Genomic DNA, 19,549 nt, shown 5'->3' with positions numbered 1-19,549 from the left:
TTCAGCCAGTAGGGGAAATTTAGCCAACATTCCTGGTAACAGTATCTCCTTTTGTGCAAATATTGCGGTGGTTTTATTTTTATAATTTTTTTCATTTCTTTTTTTTTTACTTGTATTACTTTGTTTTTTCTTGTGAAAATACCATACAGAGAGGTTACAATTACATGAGCAAGGTAATGAGTACATTTCTTATCAAGCATTGTTGCCTCCTCCTTTGTTTCCCCTTCACTTTCCATCCCTCCCCCCCCCCGCCAAAGTTGTAAAGTTCATTTTTTGACATACATCTTGTACATCTCATTGTAGCAATGGGTCCACCTGTATCCCTGTTTAAACAATTTAAATTTTTAATTTCTAATTTGAAATCAATCTTAAGAAATCCCTCTTGTTTTCAAACTTGATTCAAGAAAAACAAAAAATGTTAGTAATCACAAATTTTCTATTTTACATGATTCACAGCAGAGTCTCAGTAGTGATTTGAAACAGCCAACTGTTCACATTTCTAAATGTCAACAGTAAAAATAAAAAACAAAAAAAAATCCAAGACAAACTATTTTTTCTTTAGTTGCTGTAAACTAACATGTGTGTTTTCTCCAAAGAGCATTTTAATTATTTGAAGAAGTAGAATTAAACTCAATTCCCATATATTTCAAAGAAATCATTAATTTGCCCACAACAAGAGTGTTTTGTTTTGGTTTTATACTGGCACTGCAGCTTGTACTCAGGTCCTTGTGCTCTCTTGGCATTTTTGCTCAAGACTATCAATCTACCACTTGAAATACTCGTCTACTTCTGTGATTTTGGTTTTTTGTTTTTGTTTTTTCCAGTCCTGGTGCTTGAACTCAGGGCTTGGGCACTGTCCTCAAGGCTAGCACTCTACCACGTTGAGCCACAGCGCCACTTCCAGCATTTTCTGAGTAGTTTATTAGAAATAAGACTCTCACAGACTTTCCTGCGCAGGCTGCCTCTGAACCATGATCCTCATATGTCAGCTTACTAAGTAGCTAGGATTGCAGGTGTGAGTCACTGGTGCCCAGCTCTGTATTTTGGTTTTCAGTAGAGAAATGATGCTGTAAATGTGGTGAAACCAGAGAATAAAGTATGCATTAAAAATAGATGGAATTGGAAGTGGTGCTGTAGCTCAAGTGGTAGAGCGCTAGTCTTGAGCTGAAGAGCTCAGGGACAGCGCCCAGGCCCAGAATTCAAGCCCAAGCCCCACAACCGACCAAATAAAAAGAACGAAAGAAAGAACGAAAGAAAGAAAGAAAGAAAGAAAGAAAGAAAGAAAGAAAGAAAGAAAGAAAGAAAGAAAAAATAGATGGAATTAAGAACAAAGCATATTGGTATACACCTGTAATTCCAGCTACTCAGGAGGCTAACTCAGGAAAATACTTGAGCCCAGGACTTTGAGGCCAGTCCAGGCATTCAGAGTTTGATATGATTTCCTAAGAGTTCTAACTTCTTTAGTTTAGATCATTTTTTGTTATGTGACTAGTTGGTTGGTTTTATTGAGTGTTTAAGTCTGGTTCAGGTTCCAATATCTGATGTGATTTATTTTAAATTTTTTAAATTTACAGTTTAGCTCCAGGGACCTCAATTATCTGCCCTTTTATTGTTTTAATTTAATTTATATTTTTTTGTGCCAGTCCTGCTGCTTGAACCCAGGGTTTGGGTGCTATCCTTGAGCTTTATTTACTCAAAGCTAGTGTTCTTACCATTCGACCCACAGGGCCACTTTCACTTCCAGCTTTTTTTGAGGGGGGTAGTTAATTGGAGATAAAAGTAGCATGGACATTTCCTGCCCATGCTGGCTTGGAATCACAGTTCTCAGATGCGAGCCTCCTGAATAGCTAGGATTACAGGCATGAGCCCCTAGTCCTCCCCTCTCCCTATTCCCCCCCTCCTTTTTTTTTTTTAAAGAACTCTTTTGGAGATGTAGCCAGAGAGGCATATTAGTAACAAATGGTAATTAAAACCTTGAATCTTCTGACTTCTGATCTAGACACATGACTTAGCAACTGCCTTCCTACAGTTAACAATGGATAAAAAGAATACCCTAACGTCTCTGAAAATCAGCAAAAACAGACTGAAGACCACATCAGAAGCACTTTACTTTTCCCACCATGTCCCATCTTCATGCAACTCACCTGGGGAGTTGTCAGCCAGCAATGCACAAAGCCCCTGTGCAGAGTGTACATAAAGGAGCTCTGTACCCCTGTAGGGACAGCCTGGGCATCACAAAACAAGTTGTGGTTAAGCTAGACTGTTTCCTAACATAAACTAGCCTCTTCCTGATTCCTAGGCAGGAAAGATACCAGAGAAAAGAGGAATTCATGTCAAAATTGAGGAATATAGCTAGGGGTAGGCACTAAAGATGTTATATTGGTTGAGTGATGCTGAGATTGGCTAGAGCGTGAGGCATCTTTACCATTCTTCTCTGCCAAAACAGTGGTTCTTAGTGAACCCATGCTACACCGGCATAGCCCTCCCTAGCCCTCAGGTCTGACCCCCTCACATGCTTGTCTCTCAACAGGTCCCAGCCCTGAGTACTCCTCTCAATATAATGCTCACTTTGGAGGCTCTTAGTTATTTTCAAGGCCTAAAGCCAACTCCTAGGTAGAGTAAGAGTCAATACTACATGGTGCAGTCATTCGTAAGCAATGGGGAATTGGTTCCAAGTCCCCTTAGGATATCAAAATTCAAGGATGTTCAGGACCCTTGAATAAAATAACTATCTGTATATAACTCATAAACATCTTCCTGAATACTTCAAAGAATCTCTAGATTACTTATAATACCAAATGTAAGTTATACATATGAAAACTTGTTATTCTATGTTTTTATTTGTACTTTTATTGTCCTCTCCCCCCCCCCAATATTTTCAGTCGGGAGTTAATTGAATGCATAGATGCAGGGCCCATGAATGCAGACCCACAGATGTGGGTAGACTGAACTGAATACTTACATGTGTAGCATCCCTTTAATCTTCCTCATGTCCCATTTGTTGTCCTCCTTTTCATAGATGAGGAAACAGAAGTCTAGCAAGATCAAGCCATAATGCAAATAGGACTGAACCCACATGTGCAAAGGGCCTTTTCGTACACCTGTCCTGGTTGATAGTTAATGCTGACCACAGAGGTGAAGTTAGACCATACCAATGGCACATGGCATCCACAAGGCTTCCCAATGATGTTGCACACTGTCATCACCTGGACAAGACCACATTTACCAGATTTCTGCCATATAAGATCCTATGTCCTCCCTCTTCCTGCTGTTTGGGAAAGTGCTGCTCATACTTGAAGGATAGGGACAGAATTACACTCCCCTCCATTGTCAGAGGAAAGGTGATCTACCTAAATTATTTGGAATTCTTCCATAGAGCAGTTGGTTTATTCTTGTTATTTGCCTTTGTTTTTACTGGCCTTTTGCTAGAAAGCACTGAAATTGATCCCAAGATTATATGCTTTTACTTTTGCATGACAGCCTTCATTGAAGCCCACCAAAATGAGCACAAATATAAGGAACTCACAACCCCTGTGCCCGTCATCTCTATTTTGTTCTATATTTGCTGGGCTAGTGGGATCTTCCGTAGAATGATAAAGCATTCTTTATTATGAATTGTTTAGGAGCCAACATGTGCTTTGTAGACAATGCTTAAAGCAAATCCAGGTTATAGGACAGCCCTGTTAAGACACAGAGGACACTGCCTGTCCTGACCAGCAGTGATGTCATAACTAAGTGTAGACCTGTGTCCTGCAGGGGTGAGAAGAAACATAATTTTCATGGAGGCACCAAAGGAAGGTTTTTCTGTCCAATTCAACAGTCCTCTTGGAGCAAATGCTACCTGTCAGACTTGCTTGCACTGGAGGCCTTCGGATGACTCCAGTTTCATCCCCCAGGACTCAGTCAAGAGGACAAGTCTAATTTATTCTGTGTTTGGCAGAGGCAACACAAACACTAAAGATGCAGGGAGTTGGAAGGAGCCCAGTGAGGGAGGGTGGGTAGGTGACATTGGAATCTACATTGGGAAAGACAGGAGCCCAGACTCAGAGGGAAGGGCCTTCTGGGCAGAGATGCCCGGATGTTTAAATGTCTGAGAAAAGGCACACTTCACTTCATCAAGAATATGGGATCCTTATGGGGAGAGAGAGAAAAAAAATAAAGATGGGGGACAAGGAAGAAGACCCTTAGGAACTGTCTGAGACCTTAAAGTTGTGGAGAACATTCTAGAAAGATTATCCTAGTCAGGGTAAGAGTCAAACTATTTAAGGTTTTCTCTAGCCTAGGGACTAACTAATCAAAACAGACACTGGTAGCTGGGCACCGGTTGCTCATGCCTGTAATCCTAGCTACTCAGGAGGCTGAGATCTGAGGATCACTGTTCAAAGCCAGCCGGGCCAAGAAAGTCCATGAGACTCTTATCTGCAGTTAACCACCAGAAAACGAGAAGTGGCACTGTGGCTCAAGTGGCAGAGTACTAGCCTTGAGCTGAAGAGCTGAGGGACAGCACCCAGGCCCAGAGTTCAAGACCACTACGGACCAAAAAACAAAAACAAAAACAAACAAAAAACCAGATACATAACATCCACTGTAATTGGCCAAGATGCCAGGTCCAGGAATAGAGAGAATTGAGCAAGCTCAGAGTATGACCTGGGTATCCATAGTTAATCAACAAGAATCCATTAGTGATTAGTCCACCTTTCACCCCACACATGGCAAAGGGCTCGCATATCCTCCCAACCCTCACCTTGCACAATGTTTTCACATCCAAATAAGGACGGGCTGTCTCCTGGTCTCAGTTCTCACAGCTCTGAAGGACCCATAATCACTCAAAATGTCTAGCCCCATTGTGATTTCCAGGCTGTGACAGGACAGCCTGTCAACTCCGATCACTGTCAGGACAGAATGAGGCTGTGTCAAAACAGCAGGCCTATGGAAGGGAAGGAAAACTAGGAGATCATCCTCAGATCAGATCCTAAACCTTTGTACCAAGGTAGGGGAGTTGCTGAGAAGAGTAATGAAGACATGAGTTAAGAAAAAAATATATAAGCCTGAGAAAGATGATGTTTTTCTGGTGACCATGAAACTACAGGGCTATATTTATTCATTGGTATGTTTTCAGTTCCCATTTCAATCTAACCAAATGAAATAGAGGGGTGGGGCGCAAAACAAAACAAAACCCTGACTCGAATCATTAAACCTGGGGTCCATTACCTTCCAAGGAAAGGACCGATGGCTTCAGCTTGCTTGCTTGCTGACGTCAACTGCAGTAAGTGTAGGTGCTCACAGTGTGAGGTGACCCCTCCATAAGTACTATTGAATTCCAAGCTGTGAATGGTCCCATTACACTGATGAGGGAGTTGAGGCTGAGAAAGGGTATCTGATCGCCATGTCACAAAGGAGCAAGCTGGCCATTTGGATTATGCATCTATGCCAAGTGCCTCTTCCACACCAAGTAGTCTGGGTTTTGAGTGATTTGTAAAGGAGGATAAGCAAGTGATTGCCCAGTGTGAAATGAAGACTTTTCAGGAAGTTGATTTCCATTTCCCTTGACTACCAGCTCGGTCTTGACAAGATGCAGAAATTTCTCAATTGAAAGGCAGGAGTGGGTAGTGGGTGAAGGATGAGCTCAGTCAGGTCCATTGGATTTGAAGACTGCTGACCTGTCACACGGGCCTGTTTCCTAACGTGGTCATGTTTCCTAGTGTCTCCATACCTCCATTTCTTCACACAGAACAGGTGTCATAGATACTGCAGTGCCCTGACCATTGACATTACTTGCTAGTGTGGTCAGTACCTGACCAATGGCCAGCACTTGCTACATTTGGCTTGAGACTTTCTCATGCTAACAGAGACCTTACCCAGGACAGTGAGAAATGCTGGGAAATTAATGTCCACCCTGCCCTCTAGAAGCAATTGGTTCTCTAAGCAAGGTAGGTATAGCATGGTGGCTTAGATTTCCCAGTAGAGCTGAGCTCCAATCACTGATGGTGAGAATAAAGCATACCTGGTTGGCTGGTGCTTTCTAATACTACCTTGGATTGTCCCCCCCCCCCCAAATTAACCACTCACACTCAAATTCTTGGCTCAGGATACTTATTATTTCAATGACGAACAAAAGGAAATATCTTAGCATATTATCACCACCAACAACAAAAGAAGCATCATCTAGTTTTACCCTTTCTGCATAGAGAGAGGTCAGAGAAGTCATTCTACCCTCCCATCTGTAACAAGAGAATGACAATAGTTCCTACTTCTTTGGCTGAAAGAAAGGTCAGCAGAATACTATAGATAATCTTTGATTAGGAAGTGCACAGGTGAATATCAGCAGTGATCAAAGTTTACATTTAACAATTTGATTTTCTTGCAGAAGGCAGCCCTTTTCATATTATCGAACATTAGTATAAATTTCCACCACCTTACTTTTATCTAAAATATAGAATTGGATTAAATCAAAAGACCTTATGATCTAGCCTAGTGGTTTTATTTTTATCATCGTAATTTTAGTTTGTAACTTGGGCATTCTGGATATAGCTTGAGCATGCCAGATCTGAAAATCTGAAATCTGAAATGCTCAAAAAGTTTAAGAATTTGAATGTTCAGGTTAGGACTCTTCAGTAAGTAAAATCTATACAAATATTTCTGAAGAACAATCCAACACAAACAAAAACCTTCAGAAACACTACTGGCTCATGCATTTCAGACAATAGATACTGGACGTGTATTGCGTTTTTATTTTTGTTTGTTTTTTTAGGCTGGGCACTGTTAGAATTCCCTGAAGAATACTGGTGATTTTTTAAAATTGTTCCAACAATCACCAACTCAGACTGCCAGTCTGTCTTGGGCAAATTCCAGAATCAGTGACTTGGGTGACAGTCTAGACAGTGGTAGTGAGAAGTTAAGTAACTTGGTCAAGGTCAGGCAATAGGCCTGTGCTGAGCTCACTCTGCTGGCTGCTATAGCTCTTGATGCTCTTTTTTTTGGTGGGGGGGGCCGGTGGATGGAGGGGGTCCATGGGGCCTAAACTCTGGGCCTGGGTGCTGTCCCTCAGCTCTTCAGCTCAAAGCAAGCGCTCTACCACTTGAGCCACCTTCCCAGCCCCTTGATGCTCTTTTTAATACAAGTGCTCTCTGGAGATTTCATCTTTGTCTCTGGGGGTCTCATTTCCCTGGCCAGCAGTGGATGAGCAGGAAACACACACACACACACACACACACACACACACACACACACACACACACACACACACACACACACACACACACACACACACACACACACACACACACACACACACACACACACACACACACACACACACACACACACACACACACACAGAGTTACTGGAGCTTGTGGTGCCTCTTTGTCTGCTCTCTGACCTTTGCAGTTATGCCATCAGTTAGCTGGAAGAATAAAGGCCAAAGATCTGCTCTGTCTCCTTTTCTTAATGCTCTAGAGCCAACACATTGAATATTCCCTATCAATGACTGTAAAATAACATCAAGGCCAGCCAGACCCCAAGTAAGTGCCAGGGTCTTTACTACTTTTCACTTCAGGATAGATGATCTTTGGCATCAATCAGTATAATCTAGATACACACTTTCAGAAAACTTGTTTCTATTTGGTCATTCAGAGAGAACAGATAATGTTTGATATCTAAAATTCAAAATGTTACAGTTGAAATGACTAGTGTTTTGTTTTGTTTTGGAATGATGCTTAGCCTCATACTTGCTAAGCAGGTGCTCTACCAGAGTCACATCTCCAGCCCAGTTTCTGCTGGTTACTTTTGAGATAGGGTCTTACTTCCTGCCCAGTGAATGCCTGAGCCAAGATCTGCCTAACTTTAGATCTCTTGTCTTTCTAGGATAACAGGCATGTGCCACCATGTTTAGCTTCCCTCCATTGAGAAAGGGGGGTCTTGACTTTCCTGCCCAGGCTGGCTTATAATAATCTTCCCACTCTCAGCCTCCTTTGTAACTTTAAATGACAGGTATACATCACTACACTCAACTTGAGAAGGGGTCTCAAGAATGTTTATGCCTATCTGACCTGGGACCACGATCCTCCTGTTTTGACCTTCCAGATAGCTAAGATTACAGGCATGAGACATTAGTGCCCAATTACTATTATCTTGTTATCAAAAACATAGAATAGACATTAATGAGCTTCAAGAAAAACCCCATATCACCATATTTATTTTTCTTTATTAGTTTCCAGTATTTGCAAACACCTCTTTGTTCATGGATAAGCAAAACTGACCTGTCTTTCATAACTTTGGAAACAAATATCTTTTTGAAACCTGGCTATCCTCTTGATGGCTACCTGACATCCATCTTTGAGTTTTAATTACCTCCTCTGTAAAGTGGAAAAAAATATACTTTTCCCTGCTTGGGGTTTGTTGAGGATTTCAAGAACCAAAGTACCTAAGTGCCTTGGAGAGTGTCATTGTTCTTAGTTTAAAATATTTTGGCTCATTTTGTTGGAATTAAAGCAACCAGAGATTAGGAACATAATCAAGAAGTGTAATCTACAAGAATGGAGATGGAAGTGTTCTTTCTTATTTATTTATTTTTTTGTCTGAGCTAGTCCTCATTCTGAAAGATCCTCTGTTTCTTACATTCCTGAAATCATTGCTACAGAACAAGGCCCGCTTTTCCTGTCACACAGTATGCCAGTCATTGAAGCAACAAGTTATGGAAAAGAGAGTCTATTTACAAAGTGACTAAATGTGGAGAAATGGGAGTTCAAGTCTCAAACCTACCTCCCGAAGGTAGAGTTTAAGGATAAAGGAACAGGCTTGAGATGAGGGAGAAGGTGATTAGAGACAGGGAAAGTGAATTGGTCAGTGGTCTGCATGGCCATAGTCAAGCTTCATGCCCCCCACAGAACTGTCACAATATGGTGGCATTACCATGCTAGGTGGTGAGGATTTTGGACTAACCTTCTGACATCAATAAGTTACATACTGGACACTGGGCAGGCCCCAGTGAAGGGTCACTGGTTTCTACTAGTCTGAGCTAGACAAGGCTACCTGCCTGAAAAGTAACATGAATGATTGCTATCATTGTGACCATGTATCAGTCACATTATCTATAGTAAAGCTACTAGGTATCTAATCATTATTGCTTAGCTAAGTGATTGCTAAAAATTAGTGAGGAGGGCGGCTAATTAGAAGCTAAAGGATTTATAAACAGTGGATTTATTCATGTTTTCCTTCTGTTTCTTCACCAGCAATTTTCCCCCCACATTTTTGGTTGTAAAACAGTGGGCTGCTGCCTCACTCAGAAGTTAGGGCTACTTTCAACCCTCCTAATGGATTCTCAAGCTCCAGGATGCTTAAGGGTAGAGTGCAGGGGTCCAGTCCAGTGCTCATCTCTGGCCACAAGGATGAGTGGCACAAGGGAATCCACTCCACTGCTGGTACTGTCATCTTTCGAGAGCATCTCAGGGCCTTTTGGAGGTGATCTGTGTTAATGTTTGGGGTTCAGAGGTGACCAATCATTCTCTGTAATTAAAAGTTACTCTTAGTCAGTCACTGGTGGCTCATGCCTTGTAATCCTAGCTACTCAGGAAGCTGAGCTCTGAGAATCTCAGTGTGAAGTCAGCCTGGGAAGAAAAGTCCATTAGATTCTTATCTCCAATTAACAAGCAAAAAGCTGAAAGTAGTAGAGTGCTAGCCTTGAGCAATGAAGATAAGGGAGAGCACCCAAGCCCTAAGTTTAAGTCCCAGTATCTTGTACCAGAAAATAAAAGTTATTCTTCGTGTCCAAGTTGAAAATCCCACACTGGTTATAAATTTTTTTCTGTTCTCTGATATTTGCATGTTTATTTGTATCCACAAAAATGCCTAAATTGTAATGGCTGAGTTTATGTGTATCCAAGTAGTGACCATTGGATCCAGGAATAGAACATTTCCATCCCACTAAGAGTCCCTGGCTCCCTCCCAGTTTGTTCATCCCCAAAGCCACTCTGACCCCATAGGTCACATTTTGTCCACTCTTGGATTCTATAAGAATAAATTGCGGTAGAGATGCTCACATCTGACTTCTTTCACATGTCTATAAGCTTTGCCCATGCATTTGGAGCAGTGATGCAGATCTTCATTGAATGTTTCATAGTCTGAATCCCATTGTAGTATTCCATTGTACAATGTTTCCCTTGAATCTATTCTTTTGTACAGGGCATTGAGTCCAATTTGTAGCATTAATGAATAACATGGCTATGAGCATTCATGCACAGTTCTTATTAATGATTGACATGACTTTTGTTCCCACCCTTTGGAGACTGTTCTACCAAGGTAAAGGTCACAGATATTCACGAACCTTTGTATTAAATAAACAAACAAGTGAATGTTTACAAAGCACCTTGAACTTTAATGTAAAGAGATCATTAACTTTCGGACTGAGGATATAACTCAGTGGTATATAACTTGCATGTGCAAGGTCTTGGGTTCAATTCCTAGCACCAAAAAAGAAAAAAGAAAGGTGAAGAAGAAAGGAGGAAGGGAGATTTGCTTTGAAAAGCAGAATACATGTTTCTTTCAAGTAGCCATGTGTCTTCAAGCAAGTCATTAGACATTTCTGAATTTCAATTTTTTAAAAAATATTATTACTACGCAAAAGTGACTGAGGAGGAATGGGAGTGTGGCTTAGAGGTAGAGTGCTTGCCTAGCATGCGTGAAGCCCTAGGTTCGATTCCTTAGTACCACATACACAGAAAAAGCCAGAAGTGGTGTTGTGGCTCATGTGGTAGAGTGCTAGCCTTGAGCACAGAGAGGCTAAGGGACAGAGCCCAGGCACTGAGTTCAAGCCCCAGGACTGTCAAAAAAAAAAAAGTGACAGAGGACAGCTCGAGTTTGTAATCCTACCATTCAGAAGGCTGAAATCTGAGGATTATGGTTCAAAGGTAGACCAGTTGGAAAGTATGTGAAACTCTTAACTATCAAAAATCTCCAATTAACTAGCAAAAAAAACCTGGAAGTGGACCTGTAGCTCAAGTGGTAGAGCACTGGCCTTGAGCTCAGAGATAGCACCCATTCCCTGAATTCAATCCCCAGGTCTCTCACCCACCCCACCCCCCAAAAAAGTGGTGACAAAATAATGTACTTGAATGGGACTTAGCCCATCTGTGTACTCAGTATTATTTACAATTATTTATCATAACTATTATGATACTCGGATAGGGTAAAATCAAAGATGCCATGAGTCCCAACAAGATTATGAACAAAACAACCAGTCAAACTAAGTAATCTCTTTCAATGCCGGATGTAAAGCAAATATGTTGTTCTGCCCATCCCCCTTTTATTGGTTTCAGTCCTGGGGCTTGAACTCAGGGTCTTGAGGCACCTAATTGACTTTTTTTGTTCAGGGTGGTGCCCTATCATTGATCTATACCACTACTTCTGGCTTTTTGCTGCTTTATCAAAGAAGTCTCAGGGACTTTATGCCCAGTCTGGTTTTGAACTGCAATCCTCAGATCTCCGCCTTCTGGGTAGCTAGGATTACAGATGTAAGCCACCAGTATCCTCTTGATTTATAACTTCTTTTTCTTCAACCTTGATTTCTATAGTCATATTTAATTCTGTATTTAAAAAGAAAGCAAGTCACTGGGTGGCTCACATTGGTAATCCTAGCTACTCAGGAAGTAGAGATCTGAGGATCGCAGTCCAAAGCCAGCCTGGGCAGGAAAGTCCTTGGGACTCGGATAAGGCCAGAAGTGGAGCTGTGGCTCAAAGATGTGGCTCTAGCCTTGAGCATAGAGAGGCTCAGGAACAGAGCCCAGCCCCTGACTTCAAGCCCCAGGACTGGCAAAAATAAAAATATAATTCTGCCAGATAGACTAGAGAAGTAGAGGGGCTCAAGCTGGGAAATCTAATCACTATAGGATCAGCAGTAACTTTTGGCCTAGTTAGGACTTTAGGGTAGAGGAAAATTGTTTTCAGTGTTTGTACATCTGGCTTAGATTACTCTTATTTTTCCTGTGGATTTCTAATAATAGACAGTAATTTAGATTCAATATGATCTGATCCAATGTCTGGAATTCCAGAGGCCAGAACAATAACCAGACTCCTTGCAGTTTTATAAGTGTGTACAGCCATAGTTTTCCAGAGTGGAATCATATTGAAGCGTCCTATATCAGGGTGTGGCCCCAGAAGGACTCAAGTTGCTTTGACGAGAATGTGTGAGCATGAGATGAAAAAGCTTGTATTGAAAATGCAGAGAGTTATCATTGGATAAGTTATTTTCAGCTTAGATCTCCAGATTTATGGCGCTAAGCCATTTTAGTATTAACTAAGATGCTACTCTGTTGGGAAAGCATTCCAAGGAGAAGGGAAGAAGAATACTGCCCACAAGTCTGAACAGAGACACACTTGACATTTTTTAACTTCTAATTTTGAAATCATCTCAGACGACAAGAAAGTTACACAAATAATACACAGAACTAGCTAGGCTAACCTTCACCCCAGTTTCCTAAATTTTTGCCCTTTGCCACATTTACTTCATTCTCTTTTCTCTTTGTTTATACCCATAATACATGCACAGGCACAAGCACACACACTGTAAGTTCCAGACATTATATCCTTTTCTCCTAAATACAATAAGTACCAAACCCAAAAAATGAACCTTAAAGTCAATTTAACACTTATTATCTGACCTGGAGACGTCATTCAGTTTCATGTAATGTTCTACTGATATCCCTTATAGCAAAGAAAATAAAAAATCCAATCCAAGATCACATTGCATTTACTTCTTCAGAATCTATCTTCAAGGGATATTTGACTCTTGATGTTAGAAAAATACTTCGTTTTAGATAACATACATACTTTCCTGTCAACAAGAAAGAACAGTGGGTCGAAAGAATATCTTATAGAAGATTTGCTTGTATTTATTGGGGGAGAGTAAAAATAAAATAAATGTGATTAATTGTATTGATTATAGTGAAGTACTATTGGCAAAAATTGACTTTTCCTGGCTCATAGTAAAAAAAAAATGTTGGCATGAGTTGTGTTGCTGGTTGGCATTGTCTTTTGGGGCTAAGTTCTTACTTGTCTACATCTCCTTTTAACCAGTGCAGAGAATTACAGCTGTGCATTCTGGGAAAGCAGATGTTTCTGCTTTCTTCAGACAATGGTCACAGTAGATGCATTTTTTTTTTTGGCAGATGTGGTATTAGAAAAAGCCATGCACAAGTGTATCCTGAAGCCCCTTAAAGGGCATGTGGAAGCCATGTTAAAAGACTTCCACATGGCTGATGGCTCCTGGAAACAACTCAAGGAGAACTTGCAGCTGGTGCGACAGAGGAATCCACAGGAGCTGGGAGTCTTTGCCCCCACACCTGATTTGGTGGATGTAGAGAAAATCAAAGTCAAATTCATGACCATGCAGAAGATGTATTCTCCAGAAAAGAAGGTCATGCTGCTGCTGAGGGTCTGCAAACTCATTTACACTGTCATGGAGAACAACTCAGGTAAGGCTGCTCACATCCAGCCCTGGGCCACTTCCTGCCAGCTGTAAGCCCCTATACATCTCCTCCCCTCCCTTTCTTGATTTTACCCAGCAGCTCCATCATACAAGTGTAATACAAGGGTCACTCTAGTGTCTGCCAGAGGAATCACAAGTAGCAGCTTAGAGCATAATAAATATAAGTGGACAGAGGTCAGAAGAGTTTTACAGGATGCTGATTTAATAAAATATTTAGTTTTGGGTAGTGGTGAATTCAGTCTCTGGGATCTAAGTTCTAATCCTCCTTCCAACTGAGCACTGGTGACTCATATCTGTAATCCTACTTGGGAGGGTGAGATTGGGAAGATGACAGTTCGAGAGACCCCCTTCACAAGGAAGAACTGGCTTCACTAGTGCATGCCTATAATCCTAGTTCCTGTGATGCTTAGCATACATAGGAACATGGAACCCAGACAGTTGTCCAGGCATGAAGTGAGACCCTATCTCAAGAATAACCAGCAAAAAACAGGATTTTAGGTACATATCAGTAGGAAAAACATCTGTCTAGGAAGTGGTAGGAGCTTAGTTCCAACCATCTCTCCACAAATGAGGGACTTCAGCTATGTTAGCATGCACTATATTCTGCATCTGTAGCTGTAGGTGACCCTTCCGGTCATAAATGGGACTGAATGTGGACAAGGTGTGCATAGTCCCAAGTGTGATGGACGTATTAGGCATCACCAACGTTTGTGTGGCTGATCTGCAGCATGTTCCAGAAACTCAGAGCCTTTCGTGATAATGAGGATTCATTAACCCTGTCACTGCCTGCCCTTGCTGATACAAGCACGAGCAATATAATAGAAATTCACCAGAGGTTTCCAAAGTAAGGAAAGTAAGCTGTGGGATTTCCCCTTGCTGTCTCTGGTAGGTGCAGGAGTTCTCATGCCTCTTAGAGAGGATTGAGCACTTGCCCCCTCCCAGGTCATCTTTGAGTTTGTAATTCCAAGGACAATTACCAGCGTTTTCTTCTGAATGACAATGCAGAACAACAGAGAAAGCATTCAACTCTATTAAACACTGGTTAAATAGGAAGGTGTGTTCAGGTTGCAAATTACTGAGAAAAAACATAGAACTGGAACACTGTGTGTGTGTGTGTGTGTGTGTGTGTGTGTGTGTGTGTGTGTGTGTGTGTGTGTGTGTGTGTATGCACGCATGCTTGCACACACACACATTAATGCATGTATACCCCAAGTGCTGGACACATTCGGGGCCTGGGCACTGTCCTTTAGCTTTTTCACTTAAGGCCAGCACTCTACCACAGTTCCACTCAGACCTTTTGGTGATTAATTGGCGATGAAGAGTTTTAAGACTTTTATGCTCAGGCTGGCTTATTCAAACTGATCCTTAGATCTCAGCTTGTTGAATAGCTAGGGTTACAAGTGTGAGCCATGAGTGCCCCAGCAGAACTGGAACTCTTGAGCTGGTAATGAATATGAATATGACCTCTGAAATTCGCAAGCATAATTCACATACAGAAATATATATCTTTTAAAGTTCATGAATTCAATTTCCCCAAATAAGCTGAGTGTGGTAACACATACCTATAATCCTAGCAGTCTGGAGGCAAAGACAGGAGGATCGTGAGTTTGTGGCCAACCTGGGCTATATAACAAGAATCAGCCTGCCTGAGTTACATAGTGAAACCCAGTCAAAAAATGAAGTCCCCCAAATAACTTATGCACAGGATCACATTCTTCTCAACCTACATACTAGCCCCACTTTAGACAGGATAATCTTTCTTGTGGGAGTGTCTGACTTCCTATGGTATGCTGAGCAGTATCCCGGATGCCATTTGCACACTCAGCCTCCAGTGTGACAATGAAAAATGTCTCTAGACAGTGTCAAGTGTACCCCGGGCAAACAAAATCACATCCAGTTGAAAACTACTATTGTAAAGAAAACTAGAACTAAAAAAAAATGCCACATGTTACTAACCCACTTTGTATACTAATTAAAATGATCTGATTTGGCATAGTTAAGTGTGCTCACATTAAGTAAAGCATGGAAGTTATTTTTTTCCAGGTTGTGTTTGATCTTGTCCTTAGATGATTAATGTGCACAGAAACCAATAGGAAATGACACATCAACAATGAACATATTAGGAAGTGGGAAAGACAAAGAATAAATAAAAATAAAAAGAATTAACATAAGTATATTATTAACACATATGACTTGCTATGAGTTAAAAATATTTAAAGATACTCTGTTCACATACATAATGGTATGCAGATCATAACGTTGGGATCACAGTCGAGGCCAGTACTGGGTATAAAATGAGATGCTACTTGAAAATAACTAATGCAAAATAACTAATGACTAGAGAGATAGTTCAAGTGATAGAGAATCTGCCTTGCAAGTTCAAGGCCCCGAGAAAAAGGGAAAAGAAAGAACAAAGTAGAGAGAAAATCTGGAGTGGTGACAGAGAGCTTGTCTTTCCTTTTAGCAGCTGAAAGAGTCAAGGACTACACAAGATTCCAGAAACACCCACATCTGTTTATAAATAGCTCATTTCCCCCAGAGTGACTCCTTGCTATCTAATAAAAGCAGCAAGTAGGATGTGAAAGAAAGAAAAGCTGATTTAAAAAAATATTCCTGTCCCGCCCTTTCTTCCTCTTGCCAGGGAGGATGTACGGCGCTGATGACTTCTTACCAGTCCTGACCTATGTCATAGCTCAGTGTGACATGCTTGAGTTGGACACTGAAATCGAGTACATGATGGAGCTCCTAGACCCCTCCTTATTACATGGAGAAGGTAATGGATACACTTTGGAAAAGTCGGAGGGATTTGGTGGGATTTTGTTTCATTTTTATTTTTGTAACTGAGAAGAACTTTAGAAAACATAAACAACCATTTTAAAGAGAAGAATTTACCGGTATTCTTGTACATTCATAGTGGTCAACAGCCCCTACCTCTAACTCCAATGGGGGGGGGGCGTGTGTGTGTGTGTGTGTGTGTGTGTGTGTGTGTGTGTGTGTGTGTGTGTGTGTGTGTGTGTGTGTGTGTGTGTGTGTGTGTGTGTGTGTGTGTGTGTGTGTGTGTGTGTACTCAGAGCTTGCATGCTGTCTCTGAGCTTTTGTGCTCAAGACTTGATGCTCTACCGCTTGAGCTATAGCTCCACATTCCACGTTTTGTTTTGTTTTATTTTTCTGGTTAATTGGAGTTGTGAGGTTCACAGACTACTGCCCAGGCTGACTTTGAACCACCACTCTCAGATTTCATCCTCCTGGTTAGCTAGTATTACAGATGTGAGCCACAAGCACCTGGCTACTTTTTTGATATTTTAATGGGTAATTGCAGTTTTATTTTTTTTATTTAAAAGAAGTATAGAGGACTTTTTGTTGATTACCAAAGTAATATGTATTTGGTATAGAAAATTTGGGAATCAGGGGCTGGGAAGGTGGCTCAGTGGTAAAGCGCTTGCCTTGCATGCCTGAGGCCCTGGGTTCGATTCCTCAGCACCACATAAGCAAAAAGAAAAAAAGCCAGAAGTGGCGCTGTGGCTCAAGTGGTAGAGCACTAGCCTTGAGCTGAAGAGCTGAGGGACAGCGCCCAGGCCCAGAGTTCAGGCCCCACGACCGGACCCCCCCCCCCAAAAAAAAAGAAAATTCGGGAATCAGGCCTGCTGTTGATGACTCACACCTCTAATCCTAGCTACTCAAGAAACTGAGATCTGAAGATGGTGGTTCAAAGCTAGCCGGAGTACAAAAGTCCATAAGATTCTTACCTCCAATTAACCAGCAAAAAGTCAGGGAATGGAGCTGTGGCTCAAATGGTAGAGCACCAGCCTGGAGCAGAAAAAGTCAAGCAAGAAGCCCTGAATTTAAGTCCCAATACTGTCACAAAAGAAAAAGAAAAAAAAAAGCATAAGAAAGTTTGGGAGACAGGAAGTAAAAAGAGAAAATACAACTCTGCCATAAATAAATACTTCACAAGGCCCAGTAGAGACAATAAAAATACCATGCAATAGAATAAACATCATTTTTCAAAAGTAATGTTTTCTCTGATTCCCAAAGGAAATTGTAAACTTCTTATTAGCAAATATTTCCATCACCAGAAAAATAACCTGTGACCACATCAGTGCAATAACGCTTGGCTTTTGTTTTTATCTTTAAAAAAAAAGTTTAAAAATAAAAAAACAGTACAGCCCAGTGCTGTTATTTATTAGCTCATGCCTATAATCTTAGCTACTCACGAGGCTGAGATCCCGAGGATCAAGGTTCAAAGGCAGCAAGGGCAGGAAAAGGGCAGAAATAGCCAGAAACGGAGCTGTGGCTCAATTGGTAGTGTACTATCCTTGAACAATAACTCGGGGATAGCACTGAGGCCCTGAATTCAAATCCCAGGATTTGCAAAAGATACATACATACATACAGCATTAGTTTTCTTTTCAGTTTACAAAAGGATATCTGCTCAGTGTTAAAGTACAGTGGGGGAAAACGCAAATAGTTTGCCTTCAGTTTCCCTTAGTAGTTCAAGTTCTTTCTTGTTCCTGCCCTGTGTCTGGGAGAAAAAAATCCCTCCTCCTTACACATCAGTCAGGAATGATACCAAGCAAGTCCCCTGATGCTTGAACCTTGAGAAGCAACACTAAGTAGGCCTCTCCTGTGAGCTGGCAGTCTACCTGAGAACAAATCAGGGCTTGTATTAATTTTTCTTTATATATCTCTGGGACCAGACAGACCCTGAGGGTGAGATTTCACTCCCCTTCCCCTCCACCAGTGAGTTTCAGTGTGAGCTTGAATACGAAAGTCCACCAGCTCCAGGTACATATCACCCAGGCATTTCCCATGGAGAGAACTTAAATGTATTGTGATTCTAAGAATGTGTTTTTTAATGTCCTCTAACCCAAGTTCATCAATCCTTGGTTTTCCTATGAGAGGACTGTGCTTCCTGGAATCCCAGCCCTCCCCAGCCTTCTTTGAGCATTGTCAGTGCAAGCTGAGTAACGAATATCCCCATGCTCTCTCCCACTATGCACACACAGAAATGGGCTCTGTCATCCTTTTACCTGTTCCTGTCCCCTCATGAACTTTCCCTACCATGGATCTACACACTTTGTGGGAAACCCACCAGGACTATCCACACATCCTGGAATTCAGCAGGAAGAGAAATACATGTGGCTTTGTCCAGGCGCGCGCGCGCACACACACACACACAACTTATGTTAGTCTCAATGCTATGCTTTCCTTTTTTTTTTCCTTTTGGTTAGTTTTAATCATGTTTAATTGTAGTAATAAGTAGGAAGGCCTTTTGGGGCTTTGGGAAAAGGACACATCAGTCTCCCTTAGAAAACCACCATGTTGTTAGGATGATGATATACATAGGACAAACAGATACGTGTATCTATGTGGTTTCAGGATAGGGACAACCATTTCCTGCCTCTTCCCCAAGCCTTGTCCCAAAGCAAGGCAGTGTGGGAGACACACGGGCATCTGACTCTCTTCATCTCAAGGAATCCTATGTGAGAAAAGACGACATACTAGTATCCCACAAAGGGATCCATGAGCCCACACATTCCCTAGAGCCTGATTGCACCCGGCTGTGTCTGGGGCTGCATGTAGCACTGTTTGGCTTTTCTTCCTGGGGAGAGTGTATGTGCTTAGCTGTGTTTACAGACCAGGCTGCCCAGCAGCTCTGCAGACTGGTAGGAACTGTGGTGAGTCCTTACAGATCTGTCCTCTCCACAGTCTGCCCAAAGCCCTCTTTGGTTTGCAAAGCAGCAACCACATGGCTTTTCAGGCATTCTCATTTACAGAACAGGCGTCATAGAATCCCTTAGAAGTGCATAGCTTTTTCTCAGGATTACAGTTTTGCTGAAATCTAAAACCTTCCTCTAATAGCATCCACATGTTTCAAAATGCGGGCCGTTGTGTGCTTCAAGTATTCTGAGTTTTCTCTTTAGTGGCCTGAGCATATTGGAGCTATGGAGTCTAAAACCTGTGATCCAAAGGAACCCCCTTCTACTCTAAGGATTGTAGCAGAACTTTGAGTCTAGCTAAATACTGGAACCTCCTCACAGCTCTTCTGATTACTTAAGTCTGAAGTC

General features: G+C 41.7%; 1 protein-coding gene and 1 long non-coding RNA gene across 6 annotated transcripts in view; one reads left to right on the top strand and one right to left on the bottom strand.

Annotated features, from left to right (window-relative positions):
* Positions 1-19,549, bottom strand: part of LOC138816681 (uncharacterized) — a 50,133-nt gene that overhangs the window by 15,493 nt on the left and 15,091 nt on the right. The gene's annotated exons all lie outside the window — the stretch shown is intronic.
* Rin2 (Ras and Rab interactor 2) overlaps positions 1-19,549 on the top strand; it is a 197,271-nt gene that overhangs the window by 170,663 nt on the left and 7,059 nt on the right. For all 5 annotated transcript variants that reach the window (XM_070006668.1, XM_070006667.1, XM_070006669.1 and 2 more), the window contains 2 exons: positions 13,162-13,467; positions 16,123-16,254. In XM_070006668.1, the coding sequence (XP_069862769.1) occupies positions 13,162-13,467; positions 16,123-16,254 (438 nt within the window). The remainder of the gene's footprint in view (positions 1-13,161; positions 13,468-16,122; positions 16,255-19,549) is intronic.

The sequence above is a fragment of the Dipodomys merriami genome, unplaced genomic scaffold (genome assembly GCF_024711535.1).
Source record: "Dipodomys merriami isolate MVZ:Mamm:240054 unplaced genomic scaffold, mDipMer1.0.p SCAF_7, whole genome shotgun sequence".
Classification (NCBI taxonomy): domain Eukaryota; kingdom Metazoa; phylum Chordata; class Mammalia; order Rodentia; family Heteromyidae; genus Dipodomys; species Dipodomys merriami.
Note: the sequence above shows the minus strand (reverse complement) of the source record. Positions and strands in the feature narration are given on the sequence as shown.